At 40.8% G+C, this 21,449-nt stretch overlaps 1 protein-coding gene across 1 annotated transcript in view; it reads right to left on the minus strand.

The window, feature by feature from the left end:
- Positions 1 to 21,449, minus strand: part of VWF (von Willebrand factor) — a 140,823-nt gene that overhangs the window by 104,326 nt on the left and 15,048 nt on the right. The window contains exons 7-13 of the mRNA XM_085311282.1: positions 15,542 to 15,758; positions 13,245 to 13,367; positions 9,944 to 10,055; positions 7,747 to 7,793; positions 3,443 to 3,579; positions 2,131 to 2,269; positions 1,569 to 1,669 (exon numbers count right to left, since the gene is read on the minus strand). Of these exons, the coding sequence (XP_085167408.1) occupies positions 1,569 to 1,669; positions 2,131 to 2,269; positions 3,443 to 3,579; positions 7,747 to 7,793; positions 9,944 to 10,055; positions 13,245 to 13,367; positions 15,542 to 15,758 (876 nt within the window). The remainder of the gene's footprint in view (positions 1 to 1,568; positions 1,670 to 2,130; positions 2,270 to 3,442; positions 3,580 to 7,746; positions 7,794 to 9,943; positions 10,056 to 13,244; positions 13,368 to 15,541; positions 15,759 to 21,449) is intronic.

Genomic DNA, 21,449 nt, shown 5'->3' on the forward strand with positions numbered 1-21,449 from the left:
AGGCTAGATCAAAACATCAACAAAAACACTGATGCTTTCCAAAGTTATTCTTGACTTTTCTTTTCTGTTGTCTTTTCAGTTGTTGTACACACTAGCTTTCTTGGACCCTTACGTTGTGTGATATTTAAACCAGATATTTAAACGAGGCAAGAAGAGTGCAAGTCCCATGCCATGGTTCTGAAATAGCAGCACTCACTGATCTTTATAAGCAGCACTTCCAGAGAAACTGGCTTCCTTGAAGAAATATTCTCAGTGGAAGAAGCAGCCCCACACAAGATCCAGCTCTAGAGCCCTTATTACAAATTAGACTCAAACAGAAGACTGCATGATTGCTAAGTACGCACCCTTCCACACAAATATGGTATGAGCAATGAAGTCTGCAGTGGCCCAGCAGCATGTGGGAGCATGCCACTCTATACTGCTTACGCCTACAGCCTGCAGATCACCACTCTGAGACGCAGCACTGCAGACGGACTCATGCCTTTTGAGTCAGTGAATACGCCCACAGAGACAACATCAGCAGCCTCTGAGGCCTTACCAGCTGAAGAAAACAGCTTCTTGTACAAGCAAATAGGGTATAGATGGCTTAGCAGGAGAAGATGATCACAACTTGGTTGTTAAAATAGGTTTGCTGTTTACTGTCTTTGCAGATCTGAAGACCTTTGGAGAGCACTGCATTTATGTAATCTGACCTTCCACATAACTCAGCCCAGAGGACTGTCATTACTTTGGTCTTACGCAAACCAGAGCGTATCTTTGGGCGTAGTGAATAGTGATTAATACAGCAGTAGTGGTGTTTAAACATTCCAGTGATTCCAGCCACTGAAATAGGGTCAGGTGTGTGTGTTAGTTTATCAGCAATCAGGGAATATTCCACGATAGTTAATCCCCTCTCCTTCCCTCACAGGCTTTTCTGTGCTGCAACTTATTCTGTAGCTTGCAGCACAGAGCAAGTTGTTCACGTAAAGCTTTGTGTTGTTGCAGCTAGACTGCTTCCCTTACAGTCCATTTCATTAAAACCTAGCTTGGATATTCCTACACTCTACTGCTGTATGTAGCACCAAGAAACCTTAATTGTCAATCAAGACTGACTTTAAACATTCATCATAGTAGAAGTAACATGCAACATCACCTGTAGGAGTTAACTGATTTTTCCTGGAAATTATGAATAACTATGTCCCTAGAGCCACATTCTTCACTATTTTAACTCATGCAAATACTTTGCTACAGACAAAGACAGTCAAACCAAATGAAAGTAAAAATCCAGTTTGGATGGTGTAAGTTGTGCAGAACATAAAACTATTCATGGCTAATAACGCCTGTCATTGCATAAAAAGTTGGGGAGGGGAAAGGTTACTACGCTACTGTAGGATGAAAATGTTTGTGTTTCTGGAATACAAATGGACCTGTATATTGCTCTGGGGGTAGCAAAAGAGAATGGAATTTCTAAAATGCAATACAAAGTAATTTCTCCATTCAAACAATGAAAATCTTTGTACGTGTTTGGGTGGGATAAGAAATGTGGAAAAAAAACAGAAAGAAATAAAAAAGATAGAAAGAAAGAGTACCTTCACTAAGAGTTTACCATGACCATCCCAGTCAATCTGCAAATCTTCTCCATAGGTAAGGCGAACAGAAGTCATCACGGTACGCTGGATACGAAGGGCACCTGAAGACAACCACACAGTTTCAGTGAAGCCAGGATGCAGTGTTTCATCCTTTACGACTATTGTGCCACTCCAAACAGGCCAACAGAGCTGGGGTCACACAGCAGGGAGTACACAAGTGTGTCAAAGCAAAGAGTATCAACTAGACATACTTCACACTTTCCAACCTTTGTGCCCTTCTAAATGTGCCCTGTGCTACCTTCTAAATTCAACGAGGGGAAAAATATCTCACAAATTCAGATCAGTTACTTCTCCTGAGTTTAGTGGTGCTGAGCTAAGATGTCATCTGGAGATAGAAGCAGGAAATGACAGAACTTTTAGAGCATGGAAGTGCAAAAGCTGCAAATGAGAGTTTGCTATTGAAAACACTTTTTGATTAACCTAGGCTAAAGCATGCCAGTAAACTCAAAGGAGAAAGGAGACTCCTTCAGTGACTGGCCACAGCTAGCCTAGGCAAACACACCTTGCAGCAAAGGGATCTGTATGTCTTGTCCATTCAGGGAAATTCCTCCTCCATGTTTCATTTTAATGAGGCTGTTCTCCATATCCTGGATTCGAACAGAAGCTGAGCGAGTGCATACGGCATCAGGATCATCTGCACACTACAGAGAAGCCAACATTTGCCTTGAACATCAAGTTTTCACATTAGCCCCAGGCCCACAAAAGGTAGCTAGGCATTTAATTCAGGAAGTGTTAAGTGTCTTGATGCTTTTATGGAGCTAGTTTCTGCACCCTACAAATACCATGCTCACAGTCTTTCTTTTATCATCCTGTCACTCGCACACCAGAGAACTATTCAGAGCTTCTCATCTGAGTCCTGGAAAGCATTCTGCAGGAATTACACTATACAGGTGTGAGTGGAACCCATGGTGATCCTCCAAGCRACCCAGCATCAGCTCTTTCTGACTGCTGTAGGTACAGGGAGGGCATGCCACCCACCCTGACCCAAACCCTGGCAGACTGGGAAACAGTTATGTAGTTTGCACTATCCAAGACCATTGTTCCTGTTTATTTTCCAGGTTGTGGGTTATACAGATGAGGAACCGTGATTACACGCTCTCTGGTTTCAAAAGAAAAGTTTCAATGGAAACCCAGTCATGCAGGTTCAACAACACAAGTGACCTCAGAGATGCTTTATCAGAGCTTTCTGAGGTAGGCTACATGCGTAGGTTGTGTGTAAAATCATCACACCCCATTCATCTAGAGCCTGTGACCTCCCTCTTGCTTCTCCCCTGAACCTCGTCTCTCTCCATCTGCAAGGCAAACAAATATTTTCCACATTGCTCTAAGTCTTCTGATTCACTCTTTCCTTTCTTTGCCTCTCATTGATTAGGTATCCTCTTCGGTTTCTAGTTTAATTCACCTATTCCCACACACAGCTAGTTGATATGTAAACAACTGAGTTAACCTCCCTGTGACACTCCCTCTGCGGTTCTCTTCCTTCCCCGTGCTGGTCTGGCACCCTTTCCTCCTTCCCTTGAACCACCACTGACCATCAGCTGTCTTTCTCACTTCCTTCAGAGAGCAGTGGAGAAAGCTGGAACTTCCTGACCGGCTAGTGAGCAGCAGAAGCTGCTAGTCAAAGGGCAGCATGAAAAAGCAAAACCCTTATTAACCAAGAAGAAAGACTGTATGTTATTTAAACTAATTATTTCATTACTTTTGTTGATGTGTGCATCTGCAATTCATACCATACTCCCATAGCGCTTCCCACTCTCTCAAAAATGTACATGTGTGTGCATACACACACAAAAACACAACATGGGTGCTGTTACCTGAACAGTCTCGATGATAACAGAAAAGGAGTTTTCCACACAATCTTTGGCAAATAAGTACTGACAAATCCCACTGAAGGTGAAATATTTGTTGTCAAAGCTTTTGAAATGGGATTGGCCGGTGACAGAGCATTCTCCTGAAAAATGCACAGAGCAGTTAATCATTCCGGTGCCAACTGTGAGCAAAACATTGCCTTATCAAGTCACAGAGGGGGAAAGGGTCCACAAGGCCCATGTTCCCTTGAAGCTGGAGAGCACAGGCAAGATATTTATCTTGCTATTCCTACAATCATTTTCTGTGTTAACAGTAGGATCAACAGAAGCTGGATAACATTGTATATAAATCACAGTCAGGAGAAGCCTGTATAATTTTACAAACAGGTAAACTTTTAATAATTATGATGCGAGAGGACAGTTTAGTTCTCTGCATTGAAGAAAGTTTGATGCTTCTGTAGTAAGTACCTGAGTTGTCCTGGAAATTCAGCAGTTACTCAAGGTTTCCCCAGGCCTGGTCATACACAAATCATATCAATTTAAGTAAATTAGTTTATTGAATTAAAGTGCTTAATCTAATAATAATTTGTCTTAAAGTATTTTAATTTCTACTTAAGTAGATGCTGATGGCACTAACCAGTTTTAAGTAGCACTCCCCACCTTTTATGTAGAAAGTAAGTTTCCCTCTTTATGCTTTATATGCTGGGATATATTGCTTCTGTACATCTACATAGGGGCTTCCAACATCTTGCCTTATTACACTTTAAAATCTTTTTCTTAATCCAGCGTAACAYACCTGCATCCTTGGAGCAGGCTGCAGAATGTAGACATTTTTATAGTTAAAAAACAAAATTTCTAACAACACTTTCTGTACTCTCCCTGTTGCTTTCCTCTTCTTTTGCAGAGAAGCCTGATTCTGAGTCAGTTACACACTTGTGTTTTGGCAGATTGTGAGCCCTGTCTTTGTCTCTCTACTGGTGTTTTTAGAGCATTTCAGTATGGCTTTACCAAGGCAATAGTGTCTGAAATCTGTCTCCAACAATGGCCTCCTTTAACACAGCCCCGAAAAAGTGTTGATCCCTTGGTTGGGCTGCCTTGAATACTGATGTCTTATTCTAACATTAAGGTAAAAAAAAACTTATTAGGATGAAGAGCTGGAAGACAATCACATTAAAAATCCTTCCAAGGGCAGAATTTATGCTGATCTTTACTCCGAACTGTTCTCTTAATTAACAAGCTAATATATATATATATATATATATATATATTTATTTATATATACATACTTATTACAGCTACATCTAAAATCCTATAGAATAAAATGGAACCCTGCTTGACACTTTCCCACCTTTCTACTACAAAGAGGCCTTCTAAATATATTTGCCTGTTAATATGTTTTTGCAAGATGTGGCTTATTTTCCTTTCCAAGAAGGCAGTATTCAGATATCACAACAGGGATTCAGTTTCATATTATGCTAGGGTCTCTACAAACACAGTGGAAGGCTCCAACTCCAAAGAGCTTACAAAGAAGTTCTTTCATGAGCAGAGTATTACACTTACACATGGTCCTACAGGTGGACACAGACCTCCTTGTCCAGAGCAAAATTCAGATGCTGGGCCTACATTAGCAAGCCACTTGCAAAGGATGAAGAAAAGTTAATGTCACAAGTTGGCAAGTGAACCTATGACTTATTCTCTCTTCACTGTCTTTGAGTTCCCCAGAAGCAAGTTCTGTATAATGCATGTCAAATGGAAATTTCCCTCTCCAACATATCATTCAGTGTTAACAGCCTTAAACTACCCTGTATTGAAGAAAAGCTTCACAGATCCTGAGGACTCCCAACCTTGCACAGCAGCAGGTCATTCTAAGATAAGTCTTGCTATGTTGTCAATCCCTGGAAARTATTGTGTCTTGATATTTACTAGTCCACCCTAAAATCATACTTGCTAGTAGAGAACACTTATATTGAAGGTAAAACAAGATTTATTCTACTTAACTACAGAATCAATTAACTAGTTACTAGTTAATTAGTTACTAGTGACTAATACTAGTTACTAGATTTGGGGAAAAAAAGATTTAAAGGAAGTGAGTCATAACCCACCATATACTGTACAGTTTGATTTCCAGGGTGTTCTCTGCAACTAAGAGCTGACCAAAGAGGTTTGCAGCTTGAAGAAATAAGGTCCGATTCCCCAGACAGATCCCAGTCCTTTGGCATTGCTCCTGGAATTGAAACTTCTTACCTGCAGCAAAGTTTCTTCTTATGGATCCCTCTATCTACTTCGTTTAGTATAATACATCCCATGGGATTTCCTGAAACCCACAGTCTTTATAATTAATGTTATTATGATATCAGCTTGACAGCCTCTTGCTAGTACTGACTCTTGCACTGGCTTCTGAAACACTAGCTCCATCTGGGCATCCAGCTTATCACCTAAAYTATATCCAGCCAATTTATTCACACAATGCACACAAACCCCTTCTTGACAAACAGGCTGGTAAAAAATATGAATTTATGAGTCTAATTACATAAATGATATGATAGATTACTTTAGAAATACACATTGTAAAAATACTTAATGAACAATAAAAATAAACTCTTGTATTGCTTCAAATAAAGAGAAAATGGGATAGCTAACAATGTAAACTTGGGCACCGTTCCAGTCAAGAATTGCTACTTCAGGAGGCTTTGCCACCCTGCCATACTGACTCAGTACAGCTTGTGTACATTAGCAGGTACATGTATATCAATATATGTATAGGACCTTCAGCCTTTCTTATTCAAGACTAGTTGAAATATACCAACTAAAGGCACAAAAAATAAGCTACTTTTGCTTTTGATTTCTGCTTATCCTGCAGAATTCCCAAATCAGAAAAGGCAGCAATRCAATACTCCCTCTTACACAAAGCTATATATTGATATCTGATTGCAGTATCAGGATTATCTTCATTTTCATAATCACAAAGAAGAAAAAAAATGGCTAGAGTTGAAAATAACAATAAGGTACACACGTTATTTATTTATAACAAAATTAAGCCTAGATCAGAAGACAGCAAGGCTAAGATTTATAACCTAGATCAAAACAGAAGTTAGAAAAAGACCTAATGCTCATTTGTCAACATGTTGCTGCACATTAGCTAAGAGGCATGTGGAATCTCCTGGGAATGTATGCTTCACTTTGTTTGTTAGATCATGAGATTCCCTGCACTTCAGGAGATCTTTAGTAAACACTACAAGCAAAGGGCTTCTCAGTTGCCTGCCTAAAACCTCATTTCTATTTTGAGTATTTGCATATCTACATTTTTTTTCTGCTAACATTTTGGGGCAAATGCTCTTTCAGTCAGGAGAGAATACATCACTGAGGGATTAGGCAAGCCTACTGTGAATAGAAAGACAGACTTTTTGATATGTATTTTTAGACAACTGTGTTTCTCTCAATTTTTTGGAGATTGCACATTGTGGAGATCTCATCTCAAAAACTTATCTGCTCTCCCCTTTCTTGTTCTGCAATAACCCCAGTCTCCTTCTCAGTCCTCTTGGGTGTCAAATGCAGGGAGGACAAACAAGATGATGAGCTGTGTTCTGTCCCTGCAGACTCCTTTGTACAATGCAGGAAGAGCCAAATGCCTCTTCAGGTCAAGCAGGCCTTTTTGTGGCTGAAGACAGTGCAGGGACTTGTGACAGGTGACTAATCACAGACCTACTAGAAGTAAATAAGGAAGAAGATACTTTTCTGGCCAACATGCAGCAGGAAAATTCACATCCCCTGTGCAGGCAGGACATAACTGGGAGAGCAGCAATAGGTATATGTGAGTTTGGGAGGCAGACCAAGAAGAAGGACAGCGTGAACCCTTCCTGAATCCCCTCTCCATGAAATGCAGGGAGGCCACCTTCTCCAATGGGCTGCATCTCCTTAGTCTGAAAAGTGACATGTAGGGCTCTAGTCCACAGGCTACTAAGAGTGATCTAATCTACTCAAAGTGTTTCAAGAAGTCCCATGAACAAAAGTACACAGATTCAGACAGTCATATAGGGTATACTCAAAGTAACCCAGCAGTGTTCCTCTACTTGAAAGCTGTTCCCCTGAGCACATAGACCCCTATATCTTCATAAATCAAGTAATAAAAAGAGAAATCATTTTTCTCACCAAATAGGTACTTTCACTGTGGCACATAAACCACAGAGCACAAAGTCTGGCTTGCCTCATAAAGGAGAGCTCCTGAAATATGACCCCTGCTCCTTTGCAATTCAAGCAAGCAAATAAGAATAAGGACAAATTTGCCCCTAAAAATATTGGAGTCACCATACCTGGGCATGCTCCATTGCTGCAGATCCAGATGCCATGTCGACAAATACTAGGAAACACATCATTACAAGTTAGGGAAGAAAACGTGAATTCAAATCTTCTGTTGCAACTTTTTCACAGAATAATTGAAACATGAGCCTCTGTTTCATAGAACTTAGATCAATCCCCAACACCCTTTCCATCTCCCATAATATTTTATTAATCTACCCATTCCCCTCATCTCCCCTTGTCATCATCATTCAACAGCAGCCACTTTTGGAAGTGTAGTAATATGAGCTGGACTGGTTGTAAAAACTTCCTCCTTTTTTCCCAAAGCTTTGTGCTTACCACAGTTTTCAACTACATTCCACTGATATGGAATGAGTTTTATACAATATTCTCAAAATGCTTCTATTAATATGACAGGATTATAGAAAAAATAAAGTTGTAAGAGATCTCTAGAAACCACATAATATAACCTTCCAGCTAAAAGCAGAGAAGCTTCAAAGCTAGAAAAGGTCACTCTAGGCCTTGTCCATTTAGCTTTTAGAAATCGCCAGGGATGATGCGCCTTTCTGGTTACCTGCTCCAGTGCTGTACCAGTCTTGGATGGAAGAAATTTTCTTAAGTCTAAATGAATTTTCCCTTCTTGCAGCTTCTGTCCAATGCTTGCTGTCCTTTTGTTCTGCACCACTGAGAAAAGTCTGGATCTGTTTTCTTTACAAGTTGCCTTTAGATAGTGAAAGTTCCCCTTTAGTCCTTAAGCAAATCTAGTTTTGTTTGTTTCTCCTCATGCCATAATCTCCACTCCCCAATCATCCCCTGTGTCCTCCAATAGACTCTCTCCAGTTTGTCTTTCTCTGTTGCAGTGGCAGGCCCAACACTGGACACAGCACTGCAGGTGCAGCCTCATGACTTTGGCATGGAAGGCAATAATCACTTCCCTTGACCTGCTGGGTACCCTTTTGCTAATGCAGACCAGTATGCAGACAGCCTTTAGCACGGTAACAGCACACTGATGAATTCAGTTCCTCTTGCTTCATTGACATCTTTGGGCAATTTAGAAGGACACAGACATCTGTTTTAATGTCTTTGGATTGTGGATTTAGTGCCATGTCCTAAAAGTGCTACTAGTAACATGAACTGATAATGGTTGAGACTTCTGTCATTCAAGCATCTGTGTGAAACCACACACACCAGTCAACCCTAAATTTTACAAAATGCAGTAAGTTTCAAGGGCTCTAGATTCATGTTATTCCTTCAATCATCTGAGCCCTTAAAAACTATTTGTGGGGAGCCAAATTATTTGGGATGGTACAGTGCAGAGTCAATAGAACAATGTTCTACATAGCAGGATCACACTTGAATAGCAGGAAGCAGTTAGGCAGCACTGATTTCCCAGGAGTGCTATAATTGTACAATGCGGCCAAGCTCAAAGCTGCAGAGGGCTCCAGGGAAAAAGACAAAATGCTAATCTCACAGCTATGGTTCATACTCCATGACACATGCTGCAGGTAATGAACACCTTCTGGTTAACTCTGAAGACGCATAGACTATCTTTCTTCAGCATATAGTAGCTTTAACTGAGCCCCTCTTCTGTGGTCTAACTGGAAACATCTGGGTACAGTCTTGTCTGAACTCTTTCCACGAATATATTCAGTTATACATACCAGCTCAGGAATACATTACTCATTTCCCTTCCTTTCTTTGGACAGCTACCCTTCCTCTTCAGACTGGCATTCATAAGTGAAAGAAAATTCATGAGCCATGCAGCTGTAAAGATTCATTAGCTTTGCAAGAAGTTCCAAGGACATGCCTGAGCTAAGTTCTCTTGGAAACAAACTCAGAGCTGGGTTTAAAGGAGGTTAGATAAATGTAGGAAGTCAAAACAAAGACACCACTGCTGACACTAACCAGACAGGGGAACCTGCTGGTTTGTCTTATCCACAGGAAACAGGTAGTTCTCTACTGTTTAAGGGAGTATGACCCTCACATTGTTCTATCAGATCAAATGTCATTTTAAAAGCAGAGCTGATTTCTCTTTGTGAACAGCTCACTTCTCAGAAGGGGTTGGCCTTTCCAATCAGAGACCAGAGTCCTTTGCCAGTGAAAATAAGAAAATATATATGCGGAGAGATCTAGATAAATCGGAGTCACCAAATTGGTGTTCAGTATTTACCTAGAGCATCAGCAACCACATTGGAGAAACACTGAATTTACCATGAGTTGCAGTCTTGGGAGATAGTGAAGCCAGGAGGATAACGTTTGCCAGAATGAATGCAGGAACAGTCGGAGTTTTCAATGCAATGTTCACCATCAAGTAGCTTCCCCTCTGGATAGATCAGATCACAGCACATATATGTGCACACACACAGGGATATAAACATACAAAAACAATTAGATTTTCTAGTTCTTCATACACTTCTGAAAAACTTCATATACATTATTATCTATAATTAGTCACTCTCAGGCAGCAATTAAGAAGATGGAGGCTTGCCAAAAAGCCTCTTGGGGGCTGGTTACTACTTTCATTTCAGTGCCACCTCTCCCTCCAGTGTGACAAAAGGGCATTTCTGGTGGTCCCAGGGGAGCTCTTCATTCAGGCAGTCTCTGTATCCAAAACACACATGTTGGAGCACACACGAGTCAAAAATGAGGAGCTGTAATCAGTTTGATCAGAGTCAGTCTGGAAATCTGACTGTTTGAGAAATACATACTGGATGCAGTATGCACCTAGAAAAAGCATAGCCTGCAAAGGATAAATCCCAGAGCTAACAGCATGGACCATCAGTAAAAGGTTTCCAGATAGCTTTTGTATCTGTCATAAGAAAAAAGAATCACAGAAACACATAATGATTGAGAGATCTGGAGATCATCTAGTCCAGCATCTCCTTCTCAAGCATGGTTACCTACAGCATGTTAGACAGGATTGCATCTGGGCAGGTTCTGAATATCTCCAGAGGAGACTCCACAATCTCTCTGGGAAACCTGTTCTAGTGCTCTGTTACTCTCACAGTGAAGAAATTCCCCCTCACATTCAGGCGGAACTTCCTGTGGTTCAGTTTGTGCCCTTTGCCTCTTGTTCTGCTGCTGGCCACCACTGAAAAGAGTCTGGCCCCATCCTCTTGACATGCTCCCTTAAGGTATTGGTACATATTGAGGAGATCTCCTTTTAGTCTTCTCTTCCCCAGGCTGAAGAGGCCCAGCTCTTGTAGCATCTCCTCATACAAGAGATGCTCCAGTTCTCTAATCATCTTCATAGCCCTCCACTGGATTCTCGCCAGTAGTTCCATGTCTCTCTTCTACTGGGGAGCCCAGAACTGGACGCAGTACTCAAGATGCGGCCTCACCAGGGCTGAGTAGAGGAGGAGGACTGCCTCCCTCAACTCTTCCTAATGCACCCAAGGAGACCATTGGCCTTCTTGACCACAAGGGCACATTGATGGCTCAYGGTCAACTTGTTGTCCACCAAAACTCCCAGGTCCTTCTCTGCAGAGCTGCTCTCCAGCAGGTCAGCCCCCAGCCTGTACTGGTGCATGGAATATTCCTCCCTAGGTGCAGGACCCTACACTTGCTCTTGTTAAACTTCATGAGGTTTTTCTCTACCCAACTCTCCAACCTGTCCAGGTCTCTCTGAATGGCAGCACAGTCTTCTGGCATATCAGCCACTCCTCCCAGCTTGGTATCATCAGCCAACTTGCTGAGGAAACACTCTGTCCCTTCATCCAGGTCATTGATGACTAAATTGAACAAGACTGGACCCAGTATTGGCCCGTGGGGGACACTGCTAGTTACAAGCCTTCACCTAGACTCTGCACCACTGAGCACAACCCTGTTAGCTCTGCCTTTCAGCCAGTTCTCAATTCACCTCACTGTTCACTCCTGTAACCTGTACTTCCTGAGCTTACCTATGAGGATGTTATGGGAAACAGTGTTGAAATCCTTGCTGAAGGCAAATGCACTGCTCAAAGAAAAAGAAAAAAGCAGAGAATGAAGGTGTAAAACTGGACAGCAGAGAAGTCTAAGAGATGCTGTCTAAGCAACAGAAGAAATATGTAACTGGTTTCAGTTACGTGCTTTCAGCTGCTGTCTTGCTTGTTTTGTAAAACAAGTAACAGGAAGGCACTGTACCAGAAATCAGGGTCTGAGAGGAATGAACTATAGTGGGGGGGCTGGGGTTTCAGGTTGTAACTGCTGCCAGAAGTGAAAGGGCTAAATTTCCAACTTGCATCTGACTGCTGAAGTTTCCATACAACGTTGTTGTAATTACCTATTCTATATATAGAATATTCTATTTTACAAAGTCAGTCTAAGGCACAGAGCAGTCACAAGACATGTTTGAGATTGCACTATAGGGGACAGGTTTCTTTCTCTCAGATCCCTGTGTTGACAGATGGCTGCCATTCCCCCTTTTTAAAAAGAGAAACGCCCATCCCTCATATCTGGGAGACTCCTTCCAATCACCAGCAGAGATTTTGGCCCATTTTCCCTGGCAGCAGCAGTCACCACTGACACTGAGACACAGGTAAGCTCCTTTTCTCCCATTCTTTCTATACCACTGTCTGGAAAGATCTTTGCTGTTGAGAAAAACCTTCCAGGGAGATATATTTCAAACAAGATCTGAGCATTTAAGAGCAGCATGGTTCTCTGGAGAGCACTGGAGAACAGAATGTCTGTCATTTTTCCTGGCAATAGTAATTCTATTTACAGCAATTTAAGTAACTGTGTGATGCATTTAAGAAAAGAAGACATGTTCATTGAACAGATCCTTTTGACTCTTAGAGTCAGGAAGCTAAGAGAAGGTATAATCTTCAACCTGAATCCAAAATTTCCCTATTTGTTCTGTCAAATCCTTCCAGCTTTTTATGAAACTCACATAAAAGTCCTTCCTTGTTAACTGTGCATGAAATACAGTAACAGCACACAGAAAATTGCAACCAGGAATAAAACTCTGCTCATGTCATTATGTACAACAGACAGAGGAGGAGGATGGTGAAAAAATAAAAGTGCCAGCTGAGCTGTCACCTTTAAGCCAATCAAATCTCTGAGATTAATGAATCAATATTAATTAAAATTGTTGATTTGAAATCTTGAAGATCTCTGGAAGTGTAGTGTGAATTCTACATATATTGTTTTTCCCTAAGAAACTCCTTCAGTATATTCTTTGCTCTTTCTTCCTGTAACAACTGGATGCTTTCAATGAAAAGCAATTCAGAAGAAATCTAGATATATCAGTGGTATTTGGTGCCTCATCAAGAAAGGAAGATGATCCTAGAGTATTAGGTCATGCTGATGGTTCACAAAAATATTTACTTTTTAGCTGGGTTTAAGAAATGGCCCTTTCATGGAGGGAACATACAGGCAGTATAGAAACTGATCTATTCCTGGGCATGGCCCCAGAAAAGAGAAGTGTTTCTGATTTCAGAAAAATGTAAAGGAAGACACAGCTTTCCTTCTTCTAATAAAATAGGTAGTGCCACTGCCAAATATTTCCCTGTAAACAACTCAGTAAATAAATTACCAGGGCAGCTGCAGCCATCAACACATTGTCCATGACACACTTCATTGATATTCAGGCTCTGGCAGGTTTTAGCACAAGGAGATACACACTCCTTATATTCCATGCCAACTGGACATCTTGGCCCTGAAATAATTACAAGAAATTAGAAATGCAAATTCCTCAATAACTCTTAAATAAATAAATCCCTTTAATTAACAGGACTGAACCAGAGAGACCCAGAAAAATGTCATCATCTCTCTAATCAATTATTTCTTTATCAGAAATGCTTGATTTTCAGTTTGGTGCAGTAGCACAATCTGTTAGCTTGTGTAGCAAATGCTTTGAGCTTAAAATTAATCTCTTTTCTAATAGAATAAGTCTTAACAACCAAATCTAAGTAAATTAAGAACAATCAAACATCAGGAATAATACCTTGGTGATTCAGATAGACAAGCATATTCTGTACCTTTGAGATACACAGTTACTCAACTCATTTGTGAAATCTCAATTATGTTTTATGTTTCCAGGGAGAACTGGGAGATAGTTAAGACTCTGAAATACCATCTTCTTCCACAGAATTAGCAGCGCAAGATAACTTCCATACTGCAGTATATTTACTGCTGTCATTATCTATGCCAGGTTGTTATGCAAACATACACTATAGCCATTGCTTCATTTTGATGCGTGGATACATCCCACAGGACTGCATGGAAATGGAGTGGGAAGAGAAGATTAGAGTCTGCCCTTTGCAGCAAAAATGAGGGATGTGGGCGGGTAATACAGGCAGCAGTATTGCCCTCTGTCGTCCTGAGTCTTGGGCTCACTCTTACACAGTGTGCCTAACATCAGAACAATGACAACACAGCAGCCTTTCATGCCTCCGGGACTATTATCATCACTTCCTCAGAGAGCACACCAGTGCTAGACACTCAGTGATAGAAAGCTAAACACCCAGTAGGCACGGAATGGATGGTACCTCTCTCTCGCTCTCTTTTTTTTTTTTTTTTTTTTTTTTTGTTTAATCCTTGGAAAATATTTGGTTTGTAAAGTCAGGAATTCAAAATCAGCTCAAAGACTCATGGGAAAAGAGAGGGGTTTACTTCATTCATGGCTGTAGTTTTGGGTTTAGGGATGATTTCAGCAAAACCAGGTTCTCTGTCTTACACCATGAGCAAAGAGACAAGATTTTATTTAGTGCCTTTGTGCTCCAATGTCAAGGAAACAAAATGCTTCTAGAAATAGAATTCTTCTTTGTTGTACATTCTCTTGAACAGGTGATTGGCAATATCTTCCTGTCCTAACTAAAATCTGAAGGCACTTTTTCCTTCAGTGGAGGCCATCAGCAAAGTTATTTTATCAGAGAAGAAACTTGGCTTGCAAGTGATACCAGTGCAAATCAAAGTCATCTCACGAAATCAATTCATGTAAACATGGTGAGAAAAATGTCCCTCTTGTACAACATAGGAATCAGGAGGATATTAGAAGATGCACTCTTTTGTTGTTGTTCATTTGTGTATTTCTCTGATTAACTGTGGTTGTCCAGTGGCAGCATGTGTGTATATGAACTCCCACATTTTGGGTGCAAACATGGCCTTTCCTTTATATAAAGGTAATCCATTCCAGTCAATCTAAGTACTTCTATGTTGCAAAATCTTAGCAGAGGTGTGATCAGGACCTCTAACCTAGGCAAAATTTGGCAATAAAGGCAATTGCCAAATTCCAAATTGATCCAGAGCCATACTCCTTCATTAGCACAGCTTCTTGTGTAATCGAGGAACACTGAGCAGTGACAGTCCATGCGCTGGGTACAGGCACAGATGTCTTTTTCACAGAGATCAATGTATGGCTCTGGATCAATTCCAAATTTTCAAGCCAATAAAGGATGAAAAATTTGCAATTACCAAACCAAGTCAAAGAGAACCTTTCTTGAGGATGCGGTCTTACAAGTACAGGTTGAATAAAGTCACACATCTGAACCACATGTGAAATAGTTTCTGAACATCCTAGTTTATAACTTTGTGTATTAAATAAGTCTTCACTGACTTCAGGTTCCCTTAGTATACCATGTGGGAAACTGTAGCAGCACAAGATCTTCTTCATTTATGGTTCAAACAATTTGAACCATGGGGACCCAAAAGCAGAAGTGAGCAAAGGCACTTCAGATAARTGCAAGTGACAGGCACTTCAGATGTTAACTTACATGCTTGAATCAACACCCTAAAAAAGCACCAGCTGCTCTCAGCTGCAGCATTTAGATCTGCAAGTCAGACATGACCTTATTTAGGACAGGTATCTTAGGAATAATCGTGTCAACTTACTGCAGGAGCTCTCTTCAGGCCACCCTTCCAAAATCACTCCTTCATTAGCACAGCTTCTTGTGTAATCGAGGAACACTGAGCAGTGACAGTCCATGCGCTGGGTACAGGCACAGATGTCTTTTTCACAGAGATCAATGTATGGCTCTGGATCAACTCGATGGTGGCACCGAGAGAAAATCAAAGATGTCCTTAGTAGCTGGCAAATTTCTATAATGCCCTGCATGACAATTGTGGCACCAAGGGAAAAGAAAAAAAATCAAAAATATTGCTTACTATAGGCTTAGGAAGAAGGGAGAAAAATCAGCTTTTGAAAACAGACTGTTGCCAGTGTTAAATAACATTATGTTTTGTCTCAGAAATAGCAGTAACCTACATCCATTTATCCGTTACATCCATACATCCACAGAAGTAAGTTAATATACTGATTAATGTTGAATAAAGAGTGTCATATAAGAAATGTTTCACACAGAAACATGTCAATGAATCTCCAAGAGCAGGGAGGCAAAGAACTGTTCAGGAACCAGAGACAGTGTCTGGAGTACCAGAGATATACACAGCTAGGGAGAGGAACTTGTGATTGGCCATTTTCATCTTAATTAGATTATTCTTCTTCTGGATAATACGGGGATCAGAATAAGTTTCAGAGTAACACTGACTAGAGTTTGAGGAAACAGATGAACTGATTTAACTACACTACAGTGTGCTCCTGCAGTTTGCTCTCACATAAATGTTCCCTATGCATCTGTTCTCCCTTTCCCCACTTATTGGTGCATGTTCCTGTTGCTCTTGCTTGCTTATCTAACACATTAGAAGTCAATTTAACTCATGTAAATGACAAAAAAAAAATAATCCAGGGAAGAATTATTCTTATTCTTTAACTAAGAAACAGTACATGTGCATGGAAAGCATCAGAGCCTGGCAGCCTCATCCACTGCTGTAGTGTTCTTGCTTACAGTGTAACAGTCCTGGAAGCTGGTCCACACAAAGAAAAGGCCATCCAATAATTTKCAAGGAATTAAAGCCTCAGGCTGAAATAGTAGTTAGAATACAGTTGTCTACAGGATTAAACTACCAGAGTAGACTGGAATATTTGAAAGATTGGTAAAGGTCTTGGAATTACTTCCTTTATTACTATATGAGTTCTATTTTGAGTGCTTCTTTAAATGGGTTTGTGGTGTCCTGGCACTGGTAACTTTCAGTGACCACAAATTTGCTGATTGTTTTTCTTCCCCATTCCCACCATACAGAACTGTAGGTGGAATTTTAGACATTCCTCCAATTTCTGCAGCATTGCATTCTGCTGCTGCATAAGCTGCATTTGTCTAGTCCTTAGCATTTGCCATTAAAGAGATAAAACTTAAAAATCAAGAAGGCAGAGAGATTCTCTCTTTCCACTGAATTTAAATCCTGTGGTATACAGATACACAGAAGTATTTCTCCAGATTGTTCAGGAAGAATATACTTTGGTGCCATTATGTGTACAGCCTTTCAGAATTTATCTTCTTTTAGTTCCCCATCAAAGACAGAATGACAATAACTTCTCATCTTGATCTTGCCAAGTAAAAAACACCCAAAGCAAAAGTGCTTAGTACATCAAATACTGGCTGTACCTTTGAGTAGACAACCAACAACTAACTTATATGCTTCAGGAGCATGTGTGAAAGAGATTTTAGACATTGTGGGCTTCCTTTTCCACCCCTACATCATGTTTATAGTACTATATGCCCAAACCTTTCCTGGGCCTGCTTGTGACCATTATAAATCATGGTACAAAAGTTGTGAACATTTCCCCATTGATTTCAGATGCTGCTTCTTTATTGCATATGTGAAGTACTTGATAGGATATCAACAGCACTATTTCTTACCAACTTCAGCAAGAGCAGAATTTCAACAAGAGCAGAAATTAGTTGAATTGTAATTTCAGCTCATAATATCAATCACTTTCACATCTAACATGCTATTGCTATAGTTTGCCAATAGGAAAGAAAAAAAAGGAATATAGCGAACTGTGGCCTCTATACAACATTTCCATTCAAAATAAAATCTAGAAAATAAAAGCAACACCTAGGAACACATATTCCACAATCACAAGACCAAGTAGCACCATGCAGCAGCACCATCTAGATGGCAAACTGGATCCACTCCTGGGAGTGGTACACATATATCTAAAAAGAAATCATATCTCCAGGCAGAGCAATAGTAAAATACATATAAGTGTGTATGTACTTTGGAGGTGGAGGATAGGGAGACACCCAAAGCAACAGTAAGGTAAGAATGTGAGAAGGTTCAAGACCTTCAGTTGATAAAAGGCAGCATTAATAAAGACAAAAGCTCTTCCTTATACAAGGATATGAAATTGCCCACACTTTCTGTGATTTGAAGAGCTGTCATGCAGAATCTATAGAACTGGTCTGCTCGGGAAGAAATGACATGAAGCTGACCTCTATGCTGACAGGCAGAGTTAGGATTTGTGTTCTCCTGTACTCACAAAATCATCAGCTCCTTGCCCCAGCCCTGTCAAAAACTCCATCTTATTTTAGCCCGTATCTACGTAGTTTTTAATCAGACTTGCAAAATTAAATCCTGAATTGCCCAGAACACTACGCTCACTGCCTCCAAGTCTGTTAAAATCAGTGAAATCATTTGTATTCTAGAGAAAACCAAAATGGCTTTCAACCTTCACTACATTTTACAAAGATAATAGAAAGCATTTCTTTAAGGATGTTCTTTGGGGAGAGGGAAGAAAGGGCAAAGAAAACTCCAGATCTATACTGAGTGGGGAGCATGGGGGAGGAAGAATCTACTGAACCACAGCTATTGTTTTCTTTACCTAACAGCTGACTGCCTCACAGAGAAAGGCTGCTGCAAGACAGGGGAGATTTACATTCCTAAAGCTGAAGCAAGCAAACAAAGCAAGCTATTAAAAAACTCTAAATTCTTCAGCAGGCACTCTTTTGGCTGGACTTCTATTAATAGCACTGTGTTTATTCTTGCACATTGAATAAATTAAGCCAATGTTAAATGCTGTGAGTTTGCAAACTCATGTGAGAGAGAAGCTGATTTCATGTAGCTAATTTTTTGCTGGAGAGCAAAATTTGTCCAATAAAGCATCACTGTTTAACATAATCTATATAAAATTCACATTAGTTGTAGTCTACTGTTCAGAGAGTATTTCATCCTCTATTTCATCCTGTATGACACTCCCTGGCCTAGACACAAAGCTAATATTTTCTAAAATAATGCTACTTTTCTTAATATATCAAATTTCAGCTGCCATAATGAGTCACAAGAATCAGCTCTGTTCTAGAGTTGTAATCAGTTTTAAAATGCAGTTCTGTCCATCAGGACATATTCAGTCAGACAGACAGAACCTGTTGAAACACTTTGATTCAGTCATGCAAATCACAGCCAGTCACAGGTTTCATACAGGTACAGCTGAAGAGATCCAAGTGCCACTACTTAAATCAGGTTTTTAACTGTCCAGAACCTGACAGAGATGATCTGCACATATAGGTTCAACTCTGGAAAGAAGCACACACCCAAGATCTCCAGCTTTTCATTATTATCAATTTCCTCAGTTTTGAAGACCATGCAAAGTCATAGCTACAGTGCTAGGAGCACGTTTGAGTGAATTTTAGAACATTTTTCATACAAATATTCCCATTCAAAAGGTTAGTGGATATATAAATAGTCAGAAGTTTGAAAGCTTATCCAAATCTTAGCTAGCTTTTTCTGGATAACTGGGAAACCAACATTCAAAGAAACTATGACTCTCTTAGTTGCTAACTGGGCTTGAATCGGCTGTGCCACCCCCCTGTGATCCTGCTGGATGCTCCTATGGGCGAACCGAGTACACAGCCATCCCAGGTATAATGTTGGTGACTAGTAGTTGCCTCTGCCCTGCCATAGAGTCATTTCAATYTTCGGCAGTAAAGAGGGGACTCAACTGGCTTCCAAAAAAGCTTCACAGTCCCCCCTCAAGCCATTGGCCCAGTGGCAATCCTTCAAAATTTGGGCATGGTGGCAGTCCAGACAACCATCACCAACCTGGCTCTGACCTGTCTGGGGAAATAGGTCATCCAAACCTTACCAGACATGACACAGCATGCTCCAACTTCGAGCAGGGATGGCTTGGCTTGGCTTTACCCCATCAGCTGATCAAGCAAATGATGGCTGGAGGAGACCGATCCAGTGGTTCCCCCCCTCTAAGCCAGCCTCTGTGCTCTCCCAGGCATTATAGCAGGGCATGGGGCCCTGTGAGGTCCCCTGACCTTGCATGAGACAGCAGGGACCAAGTGGTAGGCAGCCTACCACCTGACCTAGCTCAGTAGATTAGGCATGCCACTTTAGCTTAAAGGCAGAGTAAAACTCTTCACACAGACGGTGAGTCTGCTCAGTCTTCCAGAACTGTTGTTATCCCATCTATGCCTTACCTGACTGTGAGCTGGAGGGATGCTGGTGGTGAGTAGCACATCTGCGGGACCTAAGGTCGGGCAGCCCAAATACCTTCGGCTGCACCATGCCCCCAATTCCGGACTTCCATCTAGACAAGGATGTTGCTTTCATTCTCCAAATGATGCTTCACCTAACTTGACACAGACGGACAGGCTGCCTACTAAATTCAACTTGGAAAAGCTTCCCTGTACCATACAGGGTTCAAAAACAGCTGCAGAGCAGATAATGCTGCAGGAAGTACTACCATACCTCAGAAATCATTTGAGCCCTGTTCAAAAATTATCTCTCTATGGAAGTTGTATTGCAAAATACTTGTAACTAATTTCTGATTTCAGTTATTCATGTATAAATTACATCTGGTATCCATAGAATCATTCTGATTTAAACTAACTACCTGAGAGCAGATCAAAACTCTAACTGGATTAAGGATCAATTTACTATGGCAATCACAATCTGTAATACCATGTACAGTCAATATATACTCAAAGCTGTTTTCCCCAAGAGCTGAGGAGAACCTGTGCATGTCCACCTCATGTCTGATGGGAACAAGGAATAAGTTTTTACCTACAGAAACTGAAAAGAGGAAGACTGATGCAGCAGAAGACATACAGACTTGGCTGAGATGCAACAGCTCTGCATTTCTTCAACAAATTGGAGCTACTACTTGTACGTGTAACTGGAGGAGCCCCCTCCTTCTCCTGGCAAGGAAAATGACATGGTGGCACAGAGCCTTTGCAACACCTACAGAGAACACCTCCTCTGTCAAAAATAGCCTGCCAGAAGCATCTCCTCACTCTGGTGACTCCAACGAACATGAACTGCTACAAATTCACAAATACTATTTGCTGTACTGATGCCAAGAGAGGCTTCAGAACTGAAGTTTCTGTTTGCAGAATCAAAGAAGGAATTAACCACCTAATCTTATAGGCACTACTTAAACATACCTTTCTCAAGAAATACTGAAAGATTCTTCAGCAACCACTCAGACCTAACGCCAAATGGAACTCTTTTTTTCATTTGTTTATCTGCTTGGGCAGGGGGGAGAAGGAGGAGAGGAAGATTATGCACTATGGTTTCCAAAAGAATTCTGACAGAAAGGGTAAAGTATTAGAGAACCTTAACTACCTGGGGAATAAACTTTCTTTCACAACACTACATGTAGATAAAACATTGGTCATACTATGCAACATCTGAAGTTCAATCTCTACAGCGCCAGGCAGCCTAGTGCAGAAAACCTTGAGCTAGCCCTAGCCCAAATCTGTTCAAAGGTCGTGTAGTTATCAGGKCAGGAAMAAMAWRRGAAAAAAAAAAAAAAAAAGAAAGGAGGAAAAAAAAGGAAAAAAAAACAGCTGCATGCTCATTCTGTTTCCAGCCCCAGGCTGGATCACAGAGCTAGGTATGCCTACATACAGCACAGATCTGCTGCAGATGTGTCACTTCCACCTCCCATGTG

Source organism: Rhea americana, unplaced genomic scaffold (assembly GCF_003343005.1).
Source record: "Rhea americana isolate MKP2758 unplaced genomic scaffold, rheAme1 scaffold_338, whole genome shotgun sequence".
Classification (NCBI taxonomy): domain Eukaryota; kingdom Metazoa; phylum Chordata; class Aves; order Rheiformes; family Rheidae; genus Rhea; species Rhea americana.